At 38.6% G+C, this 19374-nt stretch overlaps 1 protein-coding gene across 7 annotated transcripts in view; it reads left to right on the top strand.

Annotated features, from left to right (window-relative positions):
- Window positions 1-19374, top strand: part of LOC113091841 (engulfment and cell motility protein 1-like) — an 84216-nt gene that overhangs the window by 62836 nt on the left and 2006 nt on the right. For 6 of the 7 annotated variants that reach the window (XM_026257491.1, XM_026257492.1, XM_026257490.1 and 3 more), the window contains 5 exons: window positions 1773-1909; window positions 12660-12823; window positions 13707-13819; window positions 18470-18577; window positions 18682-18764. In XM_026257491.1, the coding sequence (XP_026113276.1) occupies window positions 1773-1909; window positions 12660-12823; window positions 13707-13819; window positions 18470-18577; window positions 18682-18764 (605 nt within the window). Of the gene's footprint in view, window positions 1-1772; window positions 1910-4681; window positions 4929-12659; window positions 12824-13706; window positions 13820-18469; window positions 18578-18681; window positions 18765-19374 lie in introns of those variants that run through there. The other variant, XM_026257496.1, reaches the window with a different exon arrangement.

Here is a 19374-nt window from a genome sequence, read left to right on the forward strand (position 1 = left end):
AGAGATCAGATGTGCTAAAACACTAGTCACATTTAAATCTAAACTCATCGGTTTAGCTGTGCATTTATTGAATGAGCACTGTGCGATGTCCAAAGCAATTGCACTGTATTCTACATATTCACTGTATTTTATGTAAAATCATTTTCTATTCTAACTGTTTTAAATTTATTTTAAATAAGTCTATTTTTAAATCATTTCCAAAGTTTAAAATTTACCATTTTGTACGAAATGTGCTATATAAATAAACTTGCCCTGCCTTGCCTTGCCTTTAATGGTAAAAAGATGAAACGTCCTTGTCTGTGTGAACAGCGCATTTTTTTGTTTACAAAGTCTAGGGCTGCCCCCTAATAGTTGACTAACCTTTAGTCAATGGTAAGAGACTTAGTCGACAAAAAAATTATTACTTGCTTTATTAGTTTGCCCATGAAGGACAGATCGTTAACGGCTGGATTATGTGGTAATACAGTACATCCAAATGCTCGCTTATCATTCATCGACCTCATATATGGCTTATCATATGAAATATGTAAGTAGTAGCAACTTTACATGGCCACTCAATCTAATGAAAACCTAGAAAAATGTAGCGTGCTCACAGCATTACAGATGGAGGTGCCTGTGTGGTCACTTGCTCTTAAAATATCTCAAAGACTACAGCCAGTGGCCAACTAGCATGTACTTTCTGCACATGCATGAAAGACAAAAAAAAACTCTCCATACCAGCAGATGGCAGTAGTCTGAAGTCATCGTTTTTAAAAAAGTGAAATCATCAGTGCTAGATCAGAAGATAAAAAAAGTAAACAAAGCATCACTTGCTGACCATTTTCATGTCTATCTTGACCGCTATAGATGGGTTCATAATATACTTGCTAATGGCATTGGCATTGTCAGTCCTTGGTCTTAATAGTTGTCCAGGCATTTGTCTTTTATTTTTGTTGTTGTTGTTATCGTTATCAAGCACTGGTTCGTTATGCTGAACAGCTGAACATGCTCAACTATCCAAACACCATCAACACTGGTCCGACTAATGGACAGGACACACCTCAAAAACTAGGATGACAGACTTTCAACAGCAGCCCATTTTAAAACACAGACCAGACCAAGATGTAATAAAGAAGTAAGGAAATCCAGACAAAGGCCACATTTAGTTGATCTTAAGAGGTCTCCAGACCAAGACCACAAAATTAAGTTTAATTTAACACAACATAGTATAGCATGATGCTACTCATTTTTTTGTAGGGAGCAGAAGAGGTCCTTGAGAATGTCAGAAGGGATTCGTTTTTTCTTGAATTTCTGAATTAAGACCAGTGACTGGCTGGCAGGGGACTGAATTGAAAGAAAACAGCTATAAAAACCAACTGTTCACATTCACTTCAAATGTGTAGGTGTCCTGAGAGCCAAGAGCGTGCTTCTCTTGCTTGTGAATAATTTTCTCCTCTGCCAAAAGGCTCTTTCGGAGAAATGCATCGTGAGGTAGCACCATTCGTTCCCAGCCATATCTGATGTGTCTATGCTTGAGAAGCACATGTGAGGGTTGAAGCTGGCAAAGAAAGCAAACATTTGAGCTTCAACAGTTCATGCTCAAACTCCTTGTTGGAGAGCTAGAATTTCTCTTGAGACTCCAGTGCTGATCAACATTAATATGGGGTGTAGTTTTGTCATGAGATATGGATATTGCTGCTTTACCTGATAAATCAATTTTCTTCAGGTGGATTGGGGTGCAACATTTGACAATATAAACACCCCCTTTTTTTCTCCTTTGTTTTTTTTCACAGCCAGCGAAAACTGTCATGACTTCCACCCTATGTTTTTCACCCACGACCGCTCGTTTGAGGAGTTCTTTTGCATCTGTATCCAGCTTCTCAACAAAACTTGGAAAGAGATGAGAGCCACTTCTGAAGACTTTAACAAGGTTAGTGTAACCCTTTTGATTGTGACCCTGCACCTTGGTCTAATTCTACATCTTTCATCCTTTTCCTTTTTTTTCCCCATTCTATTTCCCCTGAGTGTTCCGTTTCATTCTCTCATCGTCCCCTCAAATCTTTCTGGTCAACCAATATGGATTTTGACTGGCCAATGCTAGGGTTGTCATGATACCAAAATTTCAGCCGTTAATACCAGTATCAGTAAAATTTGATACCAGTTTCGGTACCATTGCGATATCTAGTATGTTAGTGAAAAAAGCGCTTAAATTTGATATTTAAATTACAGTTTCACAGTTTTAAAAATAAATTACATTATTGGATTAAAAGGGATATGTATGCTTTACAGTAACTATACAGTATTTTTTCTGTATCGTTTCATTTTAACAACACAATAGACAGTGCACATTTCACTGTTCACATGCAATTTAGATAAAATCGAAGAATTACTTTACTCGGAATTGAAAAAATAGAAAATGTTTCACTCCATGTGCAATGGCAAGTCTGTTGATAGATTTTTAAGTATTTTTTTGGCCAATCAAGCTCAGTTATTAGACAATAATCACTACTTCACACTACTTGGGAATGCAGGACTCACTGAAGTTAGTCATTTGCAGGTAAAAGAGGCGGTTGTGATTTGCTAGGCTATTTGTGTATTTATGATAATCACACAGCAAACTTGTCTCCTTGTTGGATAAAAGACTGTCTCGTGTAAAGCTGTATATTTGAGCTTAATTAAGATTCATGGACATATAAACACATTTTTTTAAATATCGCCCTGGAGCATGTCTCTCTGGACACTGTGATTAAATTCATCATCCTTTGTTTTCTCACATGAGCTGAACATCTGAGAAAAACCTGCTCACTTTTGCCCCTTGTCTATATTTCTACCTCATTATAAATAGGCTTTCTAAATATAGAGATAAAACTGCTGTTTAATCTGATGATCAGAACTTCCAATTCTTTCTTTCTGACAGTTGAAGAAGGAGATGGTAAAATGCACTAATCAAAATTTGGGATAATACATAGAAGTGGATCTCTAAATAACAATCCACATAACCATAGATTCTGACATGCATGGAGAACCACTCTATATAGTTTCTTCAGTCATGGCATTAGGAGTTGAGTGCTCATTCCCTTTTCTCCTCCTAAGTCTCGACATCCAAGAGTTGTGTTTACTTGTTGTGTGTGTGCACTGGATACAATCCTGATTGAAGAAGATTGGACCTACCTCTCTGCCCACCTTTATGTGGGGGCTTAATACACATTGTAATAACTCAGTTTCATTGCTCAGTTGTTGCCTTCTCAAGCAAACTTAACTTTAGCTTTGTATAGTATCTTAAAATTTTAAGAGACAGTTGTTAATTACATGTTGCTCTTGTATCCTTCCTGAATAAATAACTCTTTAAGCCTTTAATGCTATAGAATACTCATTTCTAATAAAGAAGGATAAAGTTTATAAAACCTCATCGCTCCGTTTCTGTAATAATATATAATGATTCCAGTTTTCTCAGAGGAGGCAAGTACAGCAGTGCTTTCCCCTAAACAATTTACGAGGCAGCATCTTTTTTTGCCTCCCTTGATCTCATTGCTGTTGAGTTCTTAAAGCACGACTTGAAGCCTGTTTAATATTTGATTTTATTTTGTTATAATATATATATATATGTATGTTATGTGTATATATATATATATATATATATATATATATATATATGTGTGTGTGTGTGTGTGTGTGTGTGTGTGTGTGTGTGTGTGTATATATATATATATATATATATATATATATATATATATATATATATATATATGTGTGTGTGTGTGTATATATGTATTAAGTGAGAAGTAATGTACAGGGAAAATAGAATTTTATATAAGGTATAATTTAATGTTGTGTGTGTATGCATCTATACACACACACATGTAACTGACTGTGGGTTCTAGCACCCCTGTTCTGTAGATGCTATTGTGTCTTTCAGCAGTGTCTGACATGTGAATTGTCTTCTATTGTCAAGTCCTTCATTTTGTGCTTTTGTCTTGGTGTGTCCAGTCAGACACATGTTAAAATAATTATGAGGCTTCACTATCACCATACAGCATTGATGGACCTCCACCCATGACTGCACCTCAGCATCCTCTGCCTCTTCTCACGAACACTTGCATCTAATTTTGTTATACACGCATGCTATTTTTCTCCTCCCCCACTGTCTCTCTCTCTCTCTCTCTCTCTCTCTCTCTCTCTCTCTCTCTTTGTGATAGGCCTGTCACATCTTGTAAATATTGTCTGTCCATCTGTGTGTGTGTGTGTGTGTGAGAGAGAGGTGTGGAGATGAGAAGAGGGAGGCAGGTCTGCTCTAGCCGATGCTCCTGGGGCAAAAAACAAAACAACGGACGGGTAGTGGTTTGCCTGTTTCCATGGCAACCACATTCCTCCCGCTTCTCTACGATGACATAGAACAGCTATTGTGTGCGTGTGTGTTTTGGTTCATAAACAGCTGTCTTCTCCATCCAATCAGTGCTGACGAAGGCAGCTACGACACCTGACTTAAAATGGCCACTTCGGTGCATCCAAGCGCAGTAGTAGTGATGTAGTGACTCTGTATAATCTAGCACAACCCCCACCCCTCTCCCTTCCAATCTTTCCCTCCTCAGTCGCCCTCCCTTGTATACAAACCACGTGATTCATATTACTAGAAGGCCATTGGCTGAAGCAGCTGTGGGGTCTGGCCAATCAGGCTTAAGCGCTGAAATGGACATAAACTAAGCTGCTTGGAGATGCTTTCAGACTTTAGAGTGCTGATGGGCAAGAACGGCCAGACGAAAGCAAACCTTGGCTAAAGCTTGGTCTGTTTTCATCTGCACACACACAAAACAACCCGGAAACCATCTACCATCTGTTTTTCATCCTTCTGGCCATCTGATTGTCCCTGTATCTGGTCAGGGTTCATCTCTGCTACACTGGGTTGGACCAACGTGGAGCTGCGCTCCCAAACATGGAGGTGACAATGGCATGTGAGTACTGCTGAAGAGATCTTGTCAGGTACATGGAGGAAAATAGGTATAGACTGAATGAAAATGGTGAAGAGACATCTGCAAATTTGCCTGGATGTTGACTAGATACGAGACATGAAACAGACGCACAGATGGGGCAGGCTTTGTGTGAAGCTGCCTGTAGTAATCAGGTTAGAGACAGATTTCAGCTAGCGATTAAAGAGGAAGCGATCCAGAGCAAGAGATCGAACCTACGCTCTCCTCCGTAGCCCAGCCCCTCCTTGGGTACTTATTATGAATGAGCGCTATAATGTTTCTTTTCTCCATCAGTTCTTTTTCCATTGCAAATTGTCCTCCAGGCGCTCTCGTTTCTGTGTGGCTGTTAGTTAAGTTTGCATTATTTCTGCATGCATCCCACGTGTAGGAAGATCAACACTGTCTGTTTGGCATTTTTTGTTTTTACAGGGAAAGCTTGTATTGAGGTTAATCTCTTTTGTATACGACCTTGTCCTTTGTGAAATTCTTTGTTGGTTCAGTGTTCAAAGGATTGACCTTTTGTGAATGATCAAAAAAACAATAAATATCACCCCACACTTTTGAATTCTATGATGGGCTGTCAGCTACATAGCGTTGATTGATTACGGTAATATCGCAGGTAGCATTTTGTTTTTTCAAAGCATAAATCTGAAAGATCACATAAAGTGAATGATGTTTCGAGATTTTGTTTGGTTGTGCTCAGCATCCGCACCCAATCCTCAGCTCAATAATTCCCTACTTCCCCTTGCAAAGCAAGATTTTTTAAATAGATTTTTCTTTGTTTTCCCCCATCCTTTCTTTCCTGCCTTCCTCTTCATTCTTTATTCTCTTCTTCTTTTCATATTCGCTATCCTTCCTCCTTTCTGTATTTTCTTCATCTTCTCTTCCATTCACCCATTCTTCCTTTCCCTTTTCTTTCTTCATGTCCTTCATTACTTCCTTTACTTCTTTTCCCTTACTTTCTTTCTTCCTTTCGTTTACTCTGTCTTCTCTTCCCTTCTTGCATATATTCTTCCAATCCTTCTTCATTTCTTTCCTTTCTTGTTTTGTCTTCCCTTCTTATATTCGTTCTTTATATCCTTCAATTCATTCTTTTTATTTTCCTTTTCATTCCTTTCCTTTCCTCTTTGTGTTTTTTCTCACACACACACACACACACACACACACACACACACACACACACACACACACGCTTGTTTTGGTGAAAAGTGAGGACATCCCATAGGCGTAATGGTTTTTATACTGTACAAACTGTATATTCTATCACCCTTCACCAACCCGACCCCTAAACCTAACCCTCAGAGGAAACTTTGTGCATTTTTACTTTCTCTAAAAAAACTCATTCTGTATGAAAAATGGGGACATGGGTTATGTCCTCATAAGTCACGCTCTCCTTGTAATACCTATGTCAAACCCATGTCATTATACAGAGTTTTGTCCTGATATGTCACAAAAAAAGCGCACACACACACACACACAGACACACACACACACACACACAGACACACACACACACACACACACACAAAACCAGTGCTACTCTACACTATGAGCTGAGTCTCCTGAGACCTGAAGTGACTTTAATGCATTGCACGCTTTCAGCATGCTTCATGCTGGCCCTTGGTGAAAGAGCTACTCCTGTCTGCTCCTGTCAGTGGAGTGGATGTGTGGCTGGATCCCAAGAGTGTTGAGTGCCACCTGCTGTAGAGTTCTCCAGGACCAGGGAAATATTTTGGATGCTTTTCAGAAACCTGTTATGAAATGTTTACTTGTCAGAGAGCATTTGTGTCTAGACTGTGGCTATGCCGATGTTTGCGCAAGTGGCTTTCACTGTGTGGTCATTCTTTATACTTTTGCAACTAAACTTTATGATGCACCCTAAAACACTGAGCATTCTGCGCGAATGTACTAGTGTTTTAAAAAGGCACCATGCCTCCCAACACCTCAGCAAGCATCCAGCAACCTGCTGCGCAACCCAATGTATCCCTGGCTAGGTCAGAAAGAGTGGAAAAGATTCGCTGGACCTTCCTGCTTTTGGTTTCACATTAAATTTGCGACATCTTTTTAATTTTCATCATCCTTTCATCTCTGAGCAGAGTCTAAACGCATCATCCCATTGGGTTGAAGACTTCAGGCCTCTCTCTTTGCATGCATATGCATACACAGTTTTTTTTATACTTGTCTACTCTACTTGTTATTCATAAGCTTAGCCCCAGAATTTATGTAAAAATGACTCCAGACTGTACTCCATCTAAATTCATCACAGTGTTTCCAGCAAATGATTTTTCCATTAATGATATCTATTTGTTTTCTTTGAAGTAATGCCCATTTCTTTTTATGTGAATCATTGTTAACTGTTATAAAAATCGTTAAGGGGGAGGGAATGGCATAATTAGCATGTCAATTGTGGAATGGATAAATGTCCCTTTTTTCTTTTTGTTCCTGATTGCCCTGTTGGGACTACAGACAATACCAAGCAAAATGAATGTGAAAAAGGATGACAGAGACATGTGCAAGATATGCTTTCCAGCCTCTGTAAATTGTAAATGTTGTTTTCTGTTCCTTTCCATTTGAGATTTGAAGTCTATAATCTAAACACTATTTGGGTGATTGACAGGTTGTATTTTATGATTCTTGCAATTTTTTTGTAAAGATTTGAGTGCTGATGTGACTCCCTAGGCTGATGAAGCAGCGTTGACTTTAAAGAACAGTGTCAATAGGAAGGTTTTGAATTTGATTCTAACACCATTTACTCATCAGACATGACACTCATGACGCATGATAAAAGGTATCTTTTCCATCAGAGTTTTTGTAACAACCAGCAAGTTAACAGGTGCTGATTTTGTACTTTATTTGGTGTTAAAAGGGTCTGATGTTTGAATATCATGTTGCCCAACCTTTTTAGCCATACTGAAAGCAACTATGAACTCAACTCAAGAATTGCTTAATATTAATGGATAAGATTATGTACTTTTAGACACCTTTCTGAGTGTCTGTGGATTTTGATTTTGTTGCATGTTGTGTCTGATGTGGACAGACAAATTGGAATTTGTCAAATTGTATCAGGTTAGTGCAAAGTTTATCGAGGAGATAATTCTGTGGCTAATCCCACTGTTCGCATGCATAATGTTTCAATGCAGAAGTTCCTGTGTTTATTATGCGTCAAATTCCAGACAAAATGTTAGGATCATAAATAAAGTTCATCCTTTTCTAGGCTTTGTTTACAGCAAAGCTGCTCATAAACTTATATCTGACTCCTCTTCCTAATTCAATAAAAAACTCTTCTGATGCGACTGAATAACGGCATTTGCATAATTACAGGTAGGAAATAAATATGACTTTTAATTATGTACTGGTGTGAAAAACCAAGAGGCATACATGTGAATTCATGATGGATAGCTGTGCGAAGTTGTAATTAAAATAAGACAGGAGTAATAAATCTTGCTGCCCTGATTGGAGGCAGTTATGATTGGCTGTCTGGAGGAGGGAGGTGAGCAAACTTTTTTTTTTTTTTTTTTTTGCATTTTAAATGATTGGTCTGTGCAATCTTAGGCCAGATAGACATCTTTGGACATTACACATTTTTTACATCTTGATGCAAAAGTATTGCAATGCATTAGCATCCATCTTTAACAAACACACACCACTTTCATATTGGATTAGTTTCTCTTTTTCCCCTATTTCCCCTATCTGCTGATGGTTGTTCTTTCGCATTTGGAGGCAAATTGGTTTCATTGCACTGCTTATAATCTTACTGTAAAAAAGACAGGAAAACCTAATGATCATGCATCAGTATTTTACTGACTCATGTGACAGTCTAGTTTACAGTTGGTTTATTTGTCTGTTTCTCATTAACGTTTGGCATGTGTACCATAGCCGTTTGCTTTGAATTGGTTGACCCCAACCGGACAAACTGTTTGAAGCTTAAATCAGCCAGAAAATCCATTTATTATCTTTTTTTCAGCTGTTCAGTAGCCAGTTTATTGGATATAAAATTATAAAGGTATATAAATATATTTTACGGCACTTAAATTCGATTTTGTTTACTTAGGTTTTCTCAGTGTAATCCAAGATGGCAGTATACGAAAACTTGCTGTTTTTTCTGCCATTTTATATGAGATATTATACCGCTAGGTGTCGTAGCACAACTCTATTCATGGCCTTTAATGTACTGGCACAATCCCACGAGCCCACTCACTTTCTAAAGATATTCAGAAACACTTTATTATTAAGATTAATTCCTCATTTGTTGTTCTTGAGGGAAGCAATAGATTTGTACAATGGCGTTGTAGGTTTGACATTCAAAAACATTAAATCAAAAGCATTAAAGCGCTTATGTATAAATTAAAATCTAAATATATAGTCCAATGCAGAATAAGTGTGCTTTAAATGTTTGAACTCAGAAGCGCACAAATACAGTATTGTTCAAAATAATAGCAGTACAATGTGACTAACCAGAATAATCAAGGTTTTTCGTATATTTTTTTATTGCTACGTGGCAAACAAGTTACCAGTAGGTTCAGTAGATTCTCAGAAAACAAATGAGACCCAGCATTCATGATATGCACGCTCTTAAGTCTGTGCAATTGGGCAATTAGTTGAATTAGTTGAAAGGGGTGTGTTCAAAAAAATAGCAGTGTGGCATTCAATCACTGAGGTCATCAATTTTGTGAAGAAACAGGTGTGAATCAGGTGGCCCCTATTTAAGGATGAAGCCAACACTTGTTGAACATGCATTTGAAAGCTGAGGAAAATGGGCCGTTCAAGACATTGTTCAGAAGAACAGCGCACTTTGATTAAAAAGTTGATTAGAGAGGGGAAAACCTATAAAGAGGTGCAAAAAATGATAGGCTGTTCAGCTAAAATGATCTCCAATGCCTTAAAATGGAGAGCAAAACCAGAGAGACATGGAAGAAAACGGAAGACAACCATCAAAATGGATAGAAGAATAACCAGAATGGCAAAGGCTCAGCCAATGATCACCTCCAGGATGATCAAAGACAGTCTGGAGTTACCTGTAAGTACTGTGACAGTTAGAAGACGTCTGTGTGAAGCTAATCTATTTTCAAGAATCCCCCGCAAAGTCCCTCTGTTAAAAAAAAGGCATGTGCAGAAGAGGTTACAATTTGCCAAAGAACACATCAACTGGCCTAAAGAGAAATGGAGGAACATTTTGTGGACTGATGAGAGTAAAATTGTTCTTTTTGGGTCCAAGGGCCACAGGCAGTTTGTGAGACGACCCCCAAACTCTGAATTCAAGCCACAGTACACAGTGAAGACAGTGAAGCATGGAGGTGCAAGCATCATGATATGGGCATGTTTCTCCTACTATGGTGTTGGGCCTATTTATCGCTCAGTTTGCATATGTTAAAATACTTGAAGAGGTCATGTTGCCCTATGCTGAAGAGGACATGCCCTTGAAATGGTTGTTTCAACAAGACAATGACCCAAAACACACTAGTAAACGGGCAAAGTCTTGGTTCCAAACCAACAAAATTAATGTTATGGAGTGGCCAGCCCAATCTCCAGACCTTAATCCAATTGAGAACTTGTGGGGTGATATCAAAAATGCTGTTTCTGAAGCAAAACCAAGAAATGTGAATGAATTGTGGAATGTTGTTAAAGAATCATGGAGTGGAATAACAGCTTAGAGGTGCCACAAGTTGGTTGACTCCATGCCACACAGATGTCAAGCAGTTTTAAAAAACTGTGGTCATACAACTAAATATTAGTTTAGTGATTCACAGGATTGCTAAATCCCAGAAAAAAAAAAATGTTTGTACAAAATAGTTTTGAGTTTGTACAGTCAAAGGTAGACACTGCTATTTTTTTGAACACACCCCTTTCAACTAATTGCCCAATTGCACAGCCTTAAGAGCGTGCATATCATGAATGCTGGGTCTTGTTTGTTTTCTGACAATCTACTGAACCTACTGGTAACTTGTTTGCCATGTAGCAATAAAAAATATACTAAAAACCTTGATTATTCTGGTTAGTCACATTGTACTGCTATTATTTTGAACAATACTGTACATACACATTAATTCTTCCCCACTGTATGTCACTCTGTATTATCTGCAGGCCGACACACAGTGGGCGGGTTCATTCTGTGCATTTAGATCCTCTGGAGAGGAGAGGCGAGAAAAAGACAATAAGGATGGCAGGGCAGTTGAAGAGTCGCACACTTCTTAGCGAGGCTGTGACACACTTAGTGCGTTTGTCTAAAAAAAGGTCAATTTCGGCTTTATTCACAAATATCACCGCCCCCCACATCAGCAGCTGAAATTCCACTGTTCCCCCGTATCACCTCATCCTCACGAATAAAAGGTCTGCTTCTATTTCAGCCATCACGACTTGATTTAAAGAGGCTGATAGAAGGAAGTGAGAAGAGCGCCTTGGTTTAATTAATTCTGAACCGTGTAAAATCGTCAAATGTGTTCAGAAAATTGCTTCCCCCGCCATAAGGGATTGTTTCAAGTGGAGACGTTTGCTTCTTCATCCCCCACCTGCAGCTGTCAAAAACCAGTCCCCTTTAAATGCTTCTGTCCTGTTCGAATGGAGCCGTCTCGGGTTTATTCCACCAGCAATCACTCCTCTCATTCTTCAAGTAGTGAAGACCCAGTCGTATCACTAATTAAACCTCATCCAGTCCTGCTGCGGGAGCCTACGGCACCTGCTTCTTTGGATGACTGGGAGGCGTTGCATGCATGAATAGCAACTGGACTTGGTTCCAGCTTCTCAACTCATCCGTTACTGTGCTCCCCAGCTAATCACAGCATGTGATCTGTAGCCTAAAGATTTCAAGATGTGATGTTTGTGATTTCGATATTCATGCATCACTGGGAAAGCTGTGGCTCTACAGCAGCTGGGCATTTCTGTATCTGAGGATGAAGGAAAGCTGTCTGCTTTTGCTGCATATGGGTGAATTCTTGTGTCATGGTCCATTGCTGGCTGTCACTTCTGTTTGTTTGCATTTGATTCTTTGACAAACAGCAATTTCCAAGACAGCTGTTGTGACTCCACATGAAGAGCTTCTTCAAAGCAACTTACGTGTGCTGTTTAGTGATGGAACCAATTCCTGTGAGAACAAACGAAGCCTCAAGACTTTCATACTCTAGACATTATAATGTATTTAACATGTAAATGTTAACGTCTTAACTGTATGCATGACTCATACCCTATAAGTCGGATCCCCCCGAAGTGTTGCAGTTGACTTGTAATCTTGTAGCTTGTGCTCAAGCCCATCTGTAATATCCCTTGTCCTGTTTTTTATTTTATAAATCAGAAGGGTTTGGTTGAACTGTGTTGCAATTCAGAGAAAACTGAGCATGAAAACTGATTTTAGATCAATCAAAAGCTCACGACTCTAAAGCACTGTTTCATTGTTGGCATTTACAGTTTTGAATTTTGTAAGATAGTAATTAAAGTAGCATTAGGGAATCTCATTTAAGATGCATGTACAGTAGTGTATTAACTGATCTTTGTTCAAGGATGTGACGTATCGACAGTTTCTAAAAAGCTTCTCATTTGGAGTTTAATAAGCATTTGCTTAACAGTAATGTGATTATGCAAAATATATTGTAAATGCTTTTGTGAGAAAGGGATAATAACATTATATAATAACTCAAAAGCTGGAGCCAAATAAAAGACTGTAGTGTCTTCCTGGATGCGTAAAATGATGTCCTAAATGATGAACTCTGTGTTTATATACTGTAGGTGATGCAGGTGGTGAAGGAACAGATCACTCGTGCTCTCACGATCAAGCCTAACTCTCTGGATCAGTTTAAAAGTCGTCTGCAAAATCTGAGCTACACCGAGATCCTCAAACTGCGCCAATCCGAGAGAATGAACCAGGAGGATTTCCAATCCCGGCCCATCCTGTGAGTCACTGGAAACTCTTCAATTATTTGAAGCACTCATTTTGCACAATCACTCACCCAGTTTTGGTCCATGTGTACTGCACCTGTGTCCCACTCATGATTGAAAACAAGCCAATTGCAATGACGGCAATGAATATAACACTATAGTTCCTAACTCATTAAACTAAGAGGAGTCTTCATTACGTATATTACCACTGCATTACAGTAGTAATTTGAGCTGGAATGTACAATCTCAGAGAACATTCTGTAAAATCCATATGTAAAATAACAGTCAAATGGAAAAGTCTGTGTTGTCACTTCCAGAGCTTGTTAAACAACCATGTGTGAACTGAAATGTTGGAAATATCACATGCTCTATCTATGTGAAATATGTAACATTTGTTCAGTCTATTCACTATAATAGGTTTTTGACTAAAAAAAAACAAGGCTCCCACACTTTTTGAATAATGATTTTTCCCCCCCAAAAAATTTGTTTTTTTATACAGTATTCACAGCTTTAATTAAAATAATGTTGGACTCCCAAAAATCAGTTTTTGTAATCTGACAAGATTGAATGTAAAAAATAAAATAAAAATAAAAACCAGATAAGCCCATTTGTTTTCACAGAGTGTGAACAGAATATTGTTTTCTCATGAATTACTTAATAGCATTAGCATTAACATCAGGGAGGCCTTTAAATGCTAATTAATGTTGCAAAATTCTGTTTTAGATGTAAAGCAGCACAGTCAATTTGGCAGTAGTGTTAGCAAAACCTCAAGATAAAAGAAAGTTTGTCTGGCTCTTACTAAAGAACTGTCTAAAGACAAAGTCTTTCCTTGCGTTAACTGCCAGTAAAGTGTTGTATTTTACACTGCATTTGTGTGATCCTCTGCTGTGTCTCCAGGGAGCTTAGGGAGAAAATCCAGCCAGAGATCATGGAGTTGATCAAACAGCAACGCCTCAATCGTTTGTGTGAGGGCACCTGCTTCAGGAAGATCAGCAGCCGAAGGAGACAGGGTAAGAAACACACACACTGAGCATGAGGGTTATTTTTGTTCTTTTTGTAAACCGTTTTTATTCCATAAAGATTCCAAGTACTTTTAGGAATAAAAGATTCAAAGCTGCCTCTTTCTTGTTAATCCAAGTTTCTGTCCTAACCAGCAGCTATAGGCAACACTACATTTTGTCTACTGCTTGATTTCTGTTCCTGCATGTCTAAAGCCCTGGCCATACAGAAAATGCATTGAGATAGATACAATTCTGTTCAGGGCTTGAGATTGTGACCGTTTTGGTCACATATGCTCCCGAAATGTAATCTGTGCGACCCCATCTTGCCTCTGTATATTGCTTATATAAGGAACAAATCAGTGCAGTGCTGCTTTGTTTACAGCGGTAACCAAGGAAATGCTCTATCGCTGCTGTTCCATAAGCTCCAACTGCTGTCATGTGTGTGTATTAATCTGTGTTTTCATTCAGACCATCTGCTGTTTTTGTTTCGTGCAGATGTTTTATGTAGCATAATTCAGAAAGTCAAGACCTGTTTTTGATTCAGATTTTGAAATAATACATTCAAATTTGCATCTGAAACAGCATCTTTGTTTGGATCATGATTAAAATCCTGTGGTTGTCTCTAATTTTAAATGGCTACTGATACAGACTGTAATAGACCAAACAAAAGTCTTGTTTATTTTATTGTCTTTCACTTAAAAAAATAAAGAAAAATAAAATTTAATCTGCTTTGAGAATCCGCTTAATCGCTTCTAAAACATTAGCAATCGGAATGAAAGATCGATGCATGACTAACAAGAAATTCCAGGCCAAGTGTGTGGAAAAAGAAGCGTTTGGTAGTGTTTAAGCTACAAAAAAAAGGAAACTTTTTAACTGTGAGTCAAGGCAATATCATTTATTTTATGACATTTCCTAAAGCCAAACAAAACCCAGCAAAATTTCACTAAGCATTCAACCACACAATCCCAATGAAGACAAAAATGTCATTTTCTGGTTGTAATACACTTAAGTTAAAATTTTAGGCTTCTCCAACTTGAATTTGATCTGTAAATTCTTGCTTTTAGTTACCCACCATATTTACTTTAAAATCTTTTATATATCCCTGTGGGAAAAGATTTTCACACTGACAGCTATCATTGTGAGACAGTGAGCAACTCTGTTTGTTTGTTTGAGGGAGCAACAGTAATGGGGCTGGGCTTAGCGATAGCTCAATTGGCAGTTGTGATGCTCCTTAATATTCATTGGGTACTCCTAACTTTGGGAGCACCAGTTCTACCGAGTAAAAATGTTAATTTCGACCCCTGTAAACTTTGTCGAGACTGAAACTGATTAAACTTTGTCGAGATTGAGAGAGTTTTATTGTGGTAGTAGAGAAACATAGAATATTGCATGACATATCCCTCAGGGTTCCCTAGGGAGAACCATAAAAAAGAATCCTGTTTGGTGAACCAGCATAGAAATGAATGAAGATATGAGGTGTGTTCTTAGCACGCAAACAATATGAATTTGTCCTCATTGTTCTGAACATGTTTCTGTGATGTAACAGGATTTTCACCTTCAGTTTCTTCTTAAAATGTGCTTGTTGCTTGAATTGTGTCTGATTAATACACAGTAAAAGTGTTTTCCTCTTCAAAGCGAATGAACTTTCAGCGGGACGGTTTTAAACACATCAGCTCTGTTTGAGTGTTTAGTTTACTGGAGTCTAGCACAACTTTCTCGTTCTCATCTTAAGTTTGTGACCTGAATGGGGTTATTCAGTTGTAGCTTTTATTGGGGACCTCTACTGGGCTGCTTCTCATTCACAGACAGAACTTTGGAATTATAGGACTTTACCAAGATTTTTATTGGTCTCAATAATTTTTCAATTGCATTTCAGTCATCTCACAGTATAGTGAAGTAATATTAAAATGTCTTACAGGATAGCTTTATTCCAACTATCTTCAACACACTCTGACATTTTATATGTTCTGTGTATATTTTTATGAGTGCTATTATTAAACCGACAGCATGATTTAGCAAGCCTAGTCCGTTGCTGAGAGAACGGAAGTATGGAGCCAATTTCAAACAAGTGCTGAGTGGTGGGAGTGAGAAAGCTTACGCCGCAGATTGGAGAGTTGAAAGATCGTCCAATGTAATATCACTCTTTACACGGGCTGACTGAAGAGGAGGGCTGTCTGCCGAGCTCAGAGGGAGGCTTTGTCACTTAGCCTGGATAATTTAACACTCTTCACACTTCTACAGGATTAGATGATTCTGAGACTAGACACCTTGTCTCACTCTTGCTCACTGTCTGCCTGCCTCTCTCTTTCTTCCTTTCTCTCTCTCTTAGGGTCCCCACTTTCCAACTAAATCTCTCGTTATTGCTTTCTCTCTCTTTTTTATTAATTTGAGATTTTTTTTTTTTTTTACACTTTGCCAGATTCATTGCCTTCCTTTTCTACAAATCTTTGCTCACAATCAACTATTCAATTATCTGCCCAAGGATGATGGCACCCTCATTATTTGACTGACAATTACACATGTGCATTATACATGTGATTAAATCATTATTTGCCAGTGGTTTCTGTGGCTCATGTTGCCTCAGTGCAAAAAGTTTAAGCATAGTTCAGCTTTATGCAACAAAATGAAGCTGTGACTACCAAGAGTGCAGACACCGTTGTACTTTTGTACACAAAGTTGCAATTTGATCAAATTAGTGTTGGGAATGTTTGGATTTTGAAATGTTGTGTTTCCAAACTCTAAGTATTTCAGTTATGCTGCATTCCAGGAAACTCATAATTCCATTAGTTTTTTTTTCAAATGGAATGGCGCTTGACCTTGTGATTATAACGGTGGTTATTATCGAGTAGGAAGTGAGAAATTCCAAATTCCAAGTTGTCTAGGGTTGGATAATTATGGTGGCTTTGTGTGGTTTGTGCTTTCTGTGGGGAACCTCATTCAAGAATCAATCAAATATAGAACCTATATCTCCAGTAACAAATACTGTCTACTGCCTAGTAGTAACCAGGAGTTCAGTGACTGATTGTTGTCAGTGTGTATGTCCCATATGAAATAGCATTGGATATTTACTTTTACCCATTTCCACATGTTTGTGGTATCCTGCAGTATATTGTATATGAAGATGTTCATAGCAGAAATAGATGTTCTGTTTTTCATCAACTGTTATAGTAACCTTTGTGATAAAGTCATTACTTGTCAGTCAAGTCTGAATTACATTTCAATAGCACACTCCATGACATTCAGATATGTTCTGCTCTCTAATACAACCTTTACAATGAGGTTCCCCACAGGAAGCACCAACCACATGAAGCCACCACTATTCAGGTATCTTTAACATAATCCAATGTTAGAAGATTTCTTTTATCCGCACACAACCAACCTTTTCAGCAAGCTTTGAAGGATTGCTCTTATTTGACAGAATGAAGTAGCACCTGTGGCTTTTGACTGTGACAGGTGCTACATTGACATTTGTATTCCCTATTGTCCCGCCATAGCAGAGCTCTCTCCTCATGGTGTACAAAATGAGCAGTCCAGTTCCTACCTTCAGTCTTAAGTACTGACGAGGTTGCCTGAGGCTGAGTTTTCCAAATAATGTTAAATTGAATCCTCCTTTGCCGTTAATTCTCTGAAACATTTCAGATTTTATTCTGGTTTTTTTTTTAGACCAGGAACGATCCTTCTTCTGGAAGGCCACCTACCTTAAGAATCTAGCTCCAACCCTGGTTAAAAACATCTGAACTGGCTAACCAAAGTCTTCAGGATTCAGAATTACAGGTTTAGATTTGGAGCAGACTGGAGCTAAATTGCATTAAGGAAGCAGGGCCATGAGAAAGGAAAAAAAAAACAGTATTCAACTTGAAGTTATTGAGATTTAAAGTTCTTAGTCCTAGATTCAGATTTAGATGCATGCACATGTTAGCTGAAGGGAGGGCACCAGAGCACTAGTGTTCATCAGGCTTCTCTTAATAAACAAAAATGACTTATTTCCTCATTAACATTGTTTCTTCTGTCTCTTGACTTGTGTGTGTCACCAAATAGAATAGAAAGACAGCAAAGCCATCTACAAAGGAAGCCCCTTTTTCATCATGCACATGACACTGCATGCATATTAAACCATTCTGCACATATCTGTTCTGATATCTCACAATGGGCTCACAGATGGCTGTTAGCTGCAGTGTCTGCTGGTTGTTCATTGCACATTCGTAGTGGTGGATAAACAGCCTATTGAGCTGGCTTGTTGGTAAGCTGAAGGTATTGAATTGTGCAGTGATCAAGCTGTTTACTGCACCCTCTTTATCTCTTTGTCTTTGTGTTTATATGCCTGAAGTGCCACCCTGCAGGACACTCTTTCATCCCACAATGTTTTTTATTCTGCCAAACTGCTATTCCCAGTAATTAGGATTTGGATTCAGGTACTAGGGTCAAGTGCCAGCCATGGCCTTCTAGTCTATATGTGAACAGTCCTGGCAGTGATCACTCGTGTCTGCTTTCGCCGGGGCACAGAAAGTGTCAGGAGGAGATTGGGAGACAATTTGCCAGTCATGGCTTTGCCCAATCCACAAGTAAAGGCCAAAGAATATTAAGTATTGTACTAGAATGAAAGATAACATGCTAGCATTACATTGTGGAACAGTGACCCACTGGTATGCTTCTTTGCAGACAAGTTCTGGTACTGTCGACTGTCGCCCAATCATAAAGTTCTCCACTATGGGGATCTGGAGGAGAGCCCTCAGGGAGAGGTAGCCCATGAATCGCTACAGGACAAACGTGAGTACAGCCTGAATACTGACCACGGTATAGTGGCTTCACTTTATAAAGATGGGCTTAATATGGCCACACCCTTATTAATTATTCTTTGTTTCCTGTGGCAGTTCCTGTGGCTGATATCAAAGCAGTTGTCACTGGTAAAGACTGTCCACACATGAAGGAAAAGGGAGCTCTGAAGCAGAACAAGGTGAGTCCTTTTGTGTGTGCTTGATGGCAGAGAGCAAAAAATGCTCTTGAATATCAAAAGATCACATTTTCCTTTGATGCTCTGGTGTGTAGCTTGGTGACAAATGATGCATTAGTTATGCCTAGTAGCTCTGTGAGTAATGATCATCAGCTCACTTCAGTTTCAAAGTCACCCTTTCTTCTTCCCACAGAACAAAGCAGGCAATGTCAAATTTATGCCACAACTGTAAAAAAAAAATTCTCCCTGTTGACGAAATTGATTAAACTTGAAGACAGGATATCAAGTAAAACTGGAGCTTTCTGGCACACCCAAAAGGTTGTTGTATCCCCCTAGTCCTGGTGACACTGACTCTAAAAAAATATCTGCATCAACATTGTTTTTGTCCTTTCTTTGAGCAAGATTTATCTTGATAGGAATTTGACTCGGAAAATCACTTCCTTCATCAACTGCTGAAAAAGAGATTGTTCTCTTTCTATTGTCTCGATTGTCTGTAATCTCATCTCTGCATGGAGTAGCAGGAAGATGCTGTGGGCAGAATGTGAGCGGTCAGAAATGTTTGTCTGCTCTCATTTTGGATGTGATGATGTAGCTCTCATCCAATGATCCTTTA

The sequence above is a fragment of the Carassius auratus genome, unplaced genomic scaffold, assembly GCF_003368295.1.
Source record: "Carassius auratus strain Wakin unplaced genomic scaffold, ASM336829v1 scaf_tig00214327, whole genome shotgun sequence".
NCBI classification, from domain to species: domain Eukaryota; kingdom Metazoa; phylum Chordata; class Actinopteri; order Cypriniformes; family Cyprinidae; genus Carassius; species Carassius auratus.